Source organism: Branchiostoma belcheri, unplaced genomic scaffold (genome assembly GCF_001625305.1).
Source record: "Branchiostoma belcheri isolate BF01 breed outbred unplaced genomic scaffold, Haploidv18h27 scaffold9, whole genome shotgun sequence".
Classification (NCBI taxonomy): Eukaryota; Metazoa; Chordata; class Leptocardii; order Amphioxiformes; family Branchiostomatidae; genus Branchiostoma; species Branchiostoma belcheri.
This window is the reverse complement of record NW_017804575.1, coordinates 623,424-632,392: the sequence shown is the minus strand read 5'-3', so window position 1 is coordinate 632,392 and position 8,969 is coordinate 623,424. Positions and strand designations below refer to the sequence as shown.

At 39.2% G+C, this 8,969-nt stretch overlaps 1 protein-coding gene across 11 annotated transcripts in view; it reads left to right on the top strand.

Annotated features, from left to right (window-relative positions):
• The window catches only part of LOC109487848 (C-Jun-amino-terminal kinase-interacting protein 4-like), a 35,466-nt gene that overhangs the window by 2,160 nt on the left and 24,337 nt on the right, over window positions 1-8,969 (top strand). For 4 of the 11 annotated variants that reach the window (XM_019791941.1, XM_019791947.1, XM_019791939.1 and 1 more), the window contains exons 2-9: window positions 2,563-2,658; window positions 3,126-3,246; window positions 3,826-3,896; window positions 4,613-4,698; window positions 5,275-5,455; window positions 6,303-6,551; window positions 7,714-7,762; window positions 8,546-8,602. In XM_019791941.1, the coding sequence (XP_019647500.1) occupies window positions 2,563-2,658; window positions 3,126-3,246; window positions 3,826-3,896; window positions 4,613-4,698; window positions 5,275-5,455; window positions 6,303-6,551; window positions 7,714-7,762; window positions 8,546-8,602 (910 nt within the window). The remainder of the gene's footprint in view (window positions 1-2,562; window positions 2,659-3,125; window positions 3,247-3,825; window positions 3,897-4,612; window positions 4,699-5,274; window positions 5,456-6,302; window positions 6,552-7,713; window positions 7,763-8,545; window positions 8,603-8,969) is intronic. The other 7 variants (XM_019791946.1, XM_019791944.1, XM_019791943.1 and 4 more) reach the window with 5 other exon arrangements.

Here is an 8,969-nt window from a genome sequence, read left to right as displayed (position 1 = left end):
TATTCTTAGAATCATGCCCACTTGGCTTGCACCACTGTATCTGGAAGATGCTTTTTAATTTTAGGTATTAATGGTTATTACTAGTCTCAGTTAACTAAAGGCTGTTACAAATATTGTCAAAGGCTTATGTATATGTATGAGGAAAGTAGTAACTTGATGGGCAACCTAATTTTTGCCGTAGTGGGCAACCTGGTTCAATAAAGTATTTTGTACACTGGCAATTCCCAATAATACAGACAATTATAATCATGCAGCATTGCCAAGATTTCTCAGTAGTGCTGCTCAAGTTTAGTGCTGAGGAAATTTCTGTGCAATTTTTAGGACTGAGGCATTGCAAGGCAGTATGGGTATGGAGTGAAGTCTGCCATCTCCGACTTGATTATTTTTTCTCCGGAGTCAATTTTTTCACGAATATTGTCCCCAGATTTCATTATGCCATGCAATGGTTTTGCTCCTCAAGAGCCTTTTTTTTTCTGGATAGACAGAAATTAGAAGTAAAGATGTTTATAATACAACTGTATGTACATGTAGTTTTTTTATGTGTCGTTGAAGCTTTTATCTTTTCTTGTTACTGCCCAGTTCTGACATTTGAGTTTTTCAGATCCACACTTACCCACGTATATGAGTAATGTCAGTACCAAGCTGAGCTCCCAATGTGTAATGTTATCCCATGGGATGTGTGACATCACCTGTTAGCCATGTGCATGTACAGTCAGTGTTGGAGCCTGTAATGTCATCCAAGTTCATATAAAAGCATGTCAGTACATAGTACAAAAATTCCTTTTGGTCCTGTAGCCCTGTCGTTACCTTCGCCAGATGGTTATGTTTTTGTTAGTATCTGTATCATTTGTGTGTATATATACTAGTATGTATATTACTATATGCTTGTACGTGTGAGTGGTTTATCACGATACGTCAAGAAGCTTGGATCCGATGTATTGTCATGAAACTTATAGATTTTTGGAGTCCCTTGTGGCTTGTTATAATTATATTGTACTGCAGCAGAACTTCCAGTTTTGCTATAATCTTGTGACCTGGACATAGCTGGGGTCACAAATTTTGGATGGTAGATTGCTTTGATTCTCAAAGAAGTGCCATTACCTTGAGCCCCCTACTTAGAAGCTGCAAAATGTACTAGCAGCTTGGACCATATGTAAGGCCTTTTACCAGTTTTAGTTTTAGTTCTGATAAAAATACTAGTATATAATAATAATAATAATCTTTATTGTACATTTATGCCCTATCAGGCTAAGTACAGGTGAACAGATAAAAAAGTGTATACATGTTTATAGTACAAACAGCTCTAAAACTACACTTATAGTTATACAATGTATGCATCATAATGGATGTAATCAAGAGACTTTCAGGATTCGAACTCCAGACCTTCACTTCTGGTCCAAAGGCTGGGTTACTGACCCCTAAACCAGGTTTACAGATTATCTACCACAGTGTTTGGTATATCAAAGTACTAGTACTAAGTACAGGCACGGGACTTTGTGTAACCTGATCGTAAACAGTGACTCACAAACACATGTACTAGTACATGTACATGTAACATGTACATTGTACTAGTAGTAGTAAAGTCTGGCATTTAGCTACGGGGGTGTCTTTTGGACTCCCTGTACTGAAAATAACAACAAATTGGAATCCCTCCTTTTTGGTCTACGAGTCACCGTAAAGATGCCCTATTTTTTGCGCTCGGCAGCACGTGGATGTCATCCATATGATAAAATCAACATGGCCTTACTTATTTTTGGGAATAGGTGTACTGGTGCATCCAACCTAAAAAAAATTGGATGCATCAGTAAGAAGAAAGTGAGCAAAAACTAGTTGAATATGTTACATTTTTAAACAAAAGTACTAAACAATGATTTTATTATTTTTCTGACATTTAGATGTTATATATATATACTACGATTAGAGCTGTGTACCGGTACGCAGTACCGATACTGTACCGGAAAAATTGATTAGGTACAGGTCCAAAATACCTAATCCCTCAGTACCGGTACTGTACCTAAACAATTTCACACCAATTTTATGCCTATTTGTGACCTCAAATGTGTAAATAGCTGGTTAACAATGGGTCCCTGTGTGTTCATGAAAACAAAAACATCTTTACTTTTACCTATATTTTATCTGAACATTCTCCATAAACAAAAATTAAACCTATATCAATGTTTTTCTAGTTATTACAGGAGTTCAGAAGAGCATATACATTGGTCGAATTGTTCAGGTACAGGTTCAGGTCCGGACCTGTACCTAAACCTGTGTACCTGTACCTGTACCTGTACCTAAAATTTGTTTAGGTACACAGCTCTAACTACGATACATTTTAACATCTTTACATATGTAAAGGTATGAAAGTATTTGAGCACACAGTCACTGGTGCACCCATGGGAAAAAAATTGGGTGCACAGCTCCAAATTTGGGTGCACTAAGGTGCATATGCACCCAGTATTTTGAGCTCTGCCATTGCATCTGATAGTATTTATAGCCTAGCATAAAGCATGAACTACTGATGATATTGATGAAGTAATTTCTGAACGTCTGATTGGTCCACAGGAACAGGAGGTGGAACTGGAGTTGTTACGAGATGATAATGAACAGCTCATCACTCAGTACGAGAGAGAGAAACAGCTCCGCAAACATGCAGAACAGGTATCTCCAGAAGTTTCAGGGGTGACGGTCTCCCCAGAAGAATCGATTGATGTTGGGAAAAAAATACTACTAGTGAAATACTAGTCTTAGAGAAAACTCTGAGCTTGAGCATTTTGGGAGAGGTGCTAGGATTTTGGGTAGAGGGGGAACACCCATGCTTCATTGCTTGGGGAGAGCCCTGAAGTACATATATGTACAACAATTGTATGTAGAGTGTAAAACTTCGCTGTCAAAGAAGATACTTGGTGTTGAGGTTTTTTTTATGTCTTGTTCAAGGAGATTATATCAAGAAGACTGAAGGCTAAGAATAGGAAATGTTTAACATGTTCATCAATCCAGGAACTGACTTCAACATAGAATATGTTAACGTTTCCTCCAATGTACACATATGATAGCGATATGACACTGTAGTGTACATATTTCTCCCACATTAGTCATTTGTGATGTTGACTTTTTTGACCAATCAGAAAGCGTTGGAGATGGAGGACGTACACGAGTTACAGCGGCGTGATCTTCAGAACCGCACCGAGACGCTGGAGATGCAGACACGACAGTTAGAACTCAAGTGCAAAAACTACTCCGATCAGAGTCAGTACATTGTAGCTGTTACATATACAATAATATATGTTGTAAAGTTGATTGATTGATTGATTGATTGACTGATTGATTGACTGATTGATTGATTGATCGATTGATTGATCGATTGATTGATGCTCTCTGGTCAAACCGACAAAATTGTTTCGTTGACTCAAGCAACTGGAGAGAGCAAATATGAAACAACAGGGCGCAAAAAAAAGAACATACCTAGGCTGATCCTATGGTAGCTCCAAATGCTACATACAATAGGAGCCACAATGTCAACATACAAAACTGGCTTATAATTCAAACAATGAATTGTAAGGTTTTAATCATAATGACAAATCCATTACATTGATACATGGAAAATTGTAACACCTCGAAAGAGAAGGACTTTCTTCAACTGCCCGCGCCAAAATTTTTATGAGCATTTTGCAATTGATCCAATTTTAAAAGTTCATAGACTTTTTTTGCAAATCAAAATAAAAAGTGAAGTGGGAAAATTTGACAACTAATTGATTAAATTGGTGTGGCTATGATAAATATGTTGATTTTTTTTTTGTTGTTTTCTTGTTTGTTTTTGTTTTGTAGTCACTCGACTTGAGGACAGAGAGAGTGAGATGAAGAGAGAATACCAAGCCTTGCACCAAAGACACACGGAGGTAAGGATCCTGCAGACATGTGTACCTCTACAAAGTACTGTGTACCTAAACCGACGTTCAGGTCCAAGTCCAGATTCAAGTCTAGAGGTTTAGGTTCGGACCTAAAACCAGGGCATATCATACAAAATATGGAAGGGACTTCTCAGTGAACATGGAAAATGAGGCATCTTTACCGCAACATATTTTGTAGCGAGCACTACACTACCAGGGTTTAGAAGCAAGATGTGTTGTTTGCGGGACACGTCTGGGCAAAACTGTGGCCACATAATTAGGGACGCACTTGACGATACCCAATGGCAATGTTGTCTTCGTTCTTTACTATTGAAGATGTCAGGTGGTTTAGAATAAAACAGGGAATGTGACGTGATTATAAGTCTGGAACTAGTTCCAGACATTCAGTTTTTTTTTTACTTGAAGCTAAGAATTTTTACAAGTCCGGAACTAGTTCCTGCGAACCGGTAAACAGCACTACACTCCCTCTCTAGTACCGTGGATTAGGTACAGGTACAAAATACCAAATCAAAGCTGTCCAACAGATGGACTACACAGTATGGTAATACTATTAGTTTACCACACTATTTAAAGGAAGGGGGGGAACCTTTTTTGTTGCAGTTGATAATTATGATGTATGAAATTTTCAGCAGTCATTGTGACTATCATGTTGCTTCCCAGATGTTTCGAATCTCAGATTTCTTGTTTAATGTTGTTGTGTCCAGATGATACAGACCTACATGGAGCACATAGAACGGACCAAGATGGCACAGTCCCTGGGACAGGATGTGGCCGCAAGTCCAAAGGCAAAGTACGCAGCTCGTCTTTTTATTTATTTATTCGCGCAGCCAAGTATAATCGTTAATCAAAAAATGTAAAACAAAGAAATAAAAACAGTGTGCATCATCACAAAGAAAAAAAAAACACATTTTTTTGCATACGATTTTGTTGTGTAAAAATACAACGGCGGCAAACGACAGCTTTTTATAAAAGCACTTGTTTCAGGACTGAACAGGAAACACAATTTTTTTCCATTAAGGCCTAAGAAAGAATTTTGCATACCGGTGCAATAGCTCAATTGGGAGAGTGCTCGCTAAAATGTAACCGGGAGCTCGAGGTCGTGAGTTCAAACCCCGGCCGGGTCATACCAAAGACTTTAAAAATGATACACACTTCTTTCTCTGCTTAGCACTCAGCACGTATGAGAAAGAGTGTGGGAAGGTCAAACACACAGCACTACCAGGGGACTAGCCCCCTGCTGTATTGCCTTGAACAACTGTGTGTCGCCCAATCAAGGGCTACAGAAATGGAGACCCTACGCTCTGCATAAGAGCACGGGAGACCTTCTTCTTCTTCTAAGAATGAAGTTCCTCTGGTTGTGTTGTAGGTTGCACAGCATACTGAACCGCCCGTCCTCTCCTAACTACTACGCCCTGAGTAACCAGGATGTGGGGTCTCCTGCCTCGCCCAAGACTCCGCAGGCCATGTCACTCATCGAGGGCGATGACGTGCTGGGGAGGAGCCCTGCTAGGGACATCGTGGGTCTTAAAAACACAACTGATCTCAAGGTAAGGAACAGCAGGGAATGGGGTAAACTTGGATAACATTTACGTATAGTCAAGGGAGCTTGTGGGTCGTATACTGTTACAACTGTTACAGATCTGAAGGTAAGATACTGTTAGGCCACAGTGACTTCATTTTATGGATGACATTCTCTCAAGACCTAGTGCACGCGGGCGAATAGAAAATTCCCGCCAAAAATAAAAATGCTACTAAACCACAGGAATACAAAGCTGGTATTTTTAATTTGCGGCAGTACAATGTACATAGCGACGTATACGACATGCCGGCTTTTTGCGGAATTTATAAGTCGGCACTGTACTGAGTTCTTGAGTCATGAAGCTTCGGTAGCCTGGGTGCCCGGCTCCGTATTTCGAAGCTGGTGTGTTACGCTGAAGGGCGGTTATACCGGCTATACCGATACAGATACAGATACCGTATTGTCGCTAACTACCCAGGCATAGAGCCTGGACGTGATCTTTTTTTTTTAGAACAGGCGCGCGGATGTCATCCGTAAAATTAAGTCGATGTGCCCTTACAGCAGGGAATGGAGTAAGCTTGGCTAACATTCACAATCATGTACAAACACATGTAGTTCTGGTAATAGTAGAACTAACTGAAGAGACTTCTGTTGTGCCATTGTACTTCTTTTATTTTCTTGGCTGTTTGTTCTAAACTTTGCATTCATTTTTGCATCGTAACACCGTTAACCATGGCATGGACTTTTGCTTTCTCTTCCTGTGGAATTATTTCATTATTAACCAGCTAGCTGTTTTTGTTTTTATTTTCCTGTGCTGGTATTTTGCTGTTCTGTTCTGTTGTGTTCTTGAATGGCTTCTACACACTGTTTATAAGGATGAGGAAGGAGGGGCCGAAAACGGTGCGGCACAATTGCATGTGGAAGAAAAGCATGATGGGACAGAGTCCCGCGCGACAGACACAGCAGCTGCCGACGTATCCCATGATTCTGTGCATGATGGCACCGCTGATGTTGTAACCCCTGACCTCGCGAATAAAGACGAAAAAGCAGCCGCAGGGGACAGGCCGACGTCCACTGAAGCCAGTGAATTTATTTTGTTGGGAGGCAGCCCTAACACGGTAGAGGTAACACGCTTCAGCCTCACACAGCACTGCAAAAATAACCCACTACTAACTAACGCTGCTTAACGCTGAAAAGGCATCCATGTAGTTTCAGGGCGGCAATACAAAAAATATTCTTAGTAAAACATTGAAATTTATTCCAACACAGTTTACAGAGAGATCAAATTTTCAGTCAAGTCTTGTGTGATTAAGGTCACGTGTAAGCCGTAACTCTCGCGAGATCACGTTGTAAAGTGATTGGTCATTAATTGTCAGTGGTCGCTGAAAATTTGATCTCTCTGTAAACTGTGTGTTGGAATAAAGTTCAATGTTTTACTATGATTACTACCAACACAGATGAACTTTTATGAAAAAATATTCTTGATAAATTTTGAAAAAACAAGTTACACATTCAATCACAAGGAGTTTCTTTATTTTTTTGTACCACCAATATTATTAAGTATCTAGCAACTTTCTACATTTTAAAAAGAATGAAAAGAAAATTGACTACATTTGTATTTGAAAATCCGGTTTTACTACCCTGAAATTACTTTTGGTGCCTGTCTCATGCTTGCTTTAACAGGTATAAATTTTGCCATCACTACAAGGTAATTCACAGCTTAAAAAGTATCAATAATTATTTCCATTCAACAGCCTTAACTATCAGAATGTTTTTTCCATACAGCATACAATATACAGGTATTTTGATTAACTTGCATCAAATGATTCACGAAATCCAAATATGTGTTAATCATTATAGACATTATGTTGTACCTAGGTTTGTAAAAAATAACGTTCACATTAATTAATTGTATGTCTTGATGACAAAAAAATGGAGAGCTAAAACCAATTGCTGATTGCTGGGCTCGAAATACTGGGTGCATTTCTGATGTCTACATGTCTGCACTGGTCCATGTACTGGGTTTGTACATGTATTTGTATTAAGAAATACAATGTCATGTAATCATCATGGCAATAATAATATAGTTTTTGAACAAATTTTGATATGCTCCAAGTGTGAGTGGTAACTTACAGAGAAAGGTATTTCGAGCCTCAGATTCTTATACCACAAATGTCCCAGGTGAAACCACATTTGTACCTCAATTGTTGAAGGTGAGCATGTACGCACTAGGCAATGTGCAATGTATCTGTTGACAATGACCTAAGCTTGTGTTTCCCATTTCAGTCTGAGATTCGGCAAACCATGACAGACAAGAGTTTAGACATTCAAGCCGGTAAGTTTCATTAGAGACTCTGGTCTATTGTGATTGTACTAGGAGCTAGCCATGTACATGTACAATGTAGGAATTACAGAATGATTCAAATGGTACATAATTATGTAGTAGTCAGTAACTGGTGATTGACTTCAAATGTACATTAAGCCTGCAAAATTAGATAATCTAATATGCCTTTATCAATTAGTATAATTGCAGGACTACATTTTGTACTATTGTGACAAATAGAATAATTATTTTTTTACAAAATGTATGAGTTTCCATATGGCACTGGGTACACTTGTACCTGTGGACTAGCCCCCTGCTGCAGTGATTGCACAATGTCTGTGCGGCCCAAGGGCTATAGAAGTAAGGATAAGCACTACCAAGGGTGACCGTCTGTCACCTTCCTCAGGGCAATTCTGACTGGTTCACATTGCACTGCAGCACAGGTGTCGCTGCTATAGATGCATTAACAAAAATGCAAAATATTTACTGTTATAGGGAGCATACTGGAACAGTACCATATCTACAGTGCAATCCCAAATGTACAGGAGTGTGATATATATTGTTCCCAAATGTAAAGAAGTGTGGTATATAATTGTTGTCAAGGAAGAAAACCCAAACAACTATAATTATAGCAACAGTTACATGTACATGGAACAGTATCTACAATGCAGGCCAAGACATACAGAAGTGTAATACATGATTGTCAATTAACACAATCAACTTCTACAAAATTTAATGTACCACTGCATGATGTCAACTGAATGAATGATCTGACTTGATGTACTACACATGTAGAGCTGTGTGAGTTACCACCGCTGCCTCTATGGAGTAGTGAAGCCCTCAGAAACGGAGGTTGGGAAAGTTCTGTTGTTTCGGAGGTACTGCTGTGTTCTCGGTGGTGGGACCTCTGTCTGTCTGTGTACCTCTGTCAGGGAATGGCTAAACCATAAGCAAAACTGCTGGACAGGTTTCAAGGGAAATGGGAATTTAAGGCCACAGCAATTTAATTTGTTGGTTCTGGGATTCTGTCAGAAAAAATATGAAGCGACAGGGCGAAGAAAAACAAACAGGTCTAGGCATCCTATTATGGCCCCGAATGGTACGAAAGGAGCCATGAAGTCAACACAAAAGGCTGGGTTACTATTTAAACAATAAATTTTGAACTTTGAATGAATCCACTGCATTGATAGATGGAAAACAGTAACAACTAGGAAGAAAA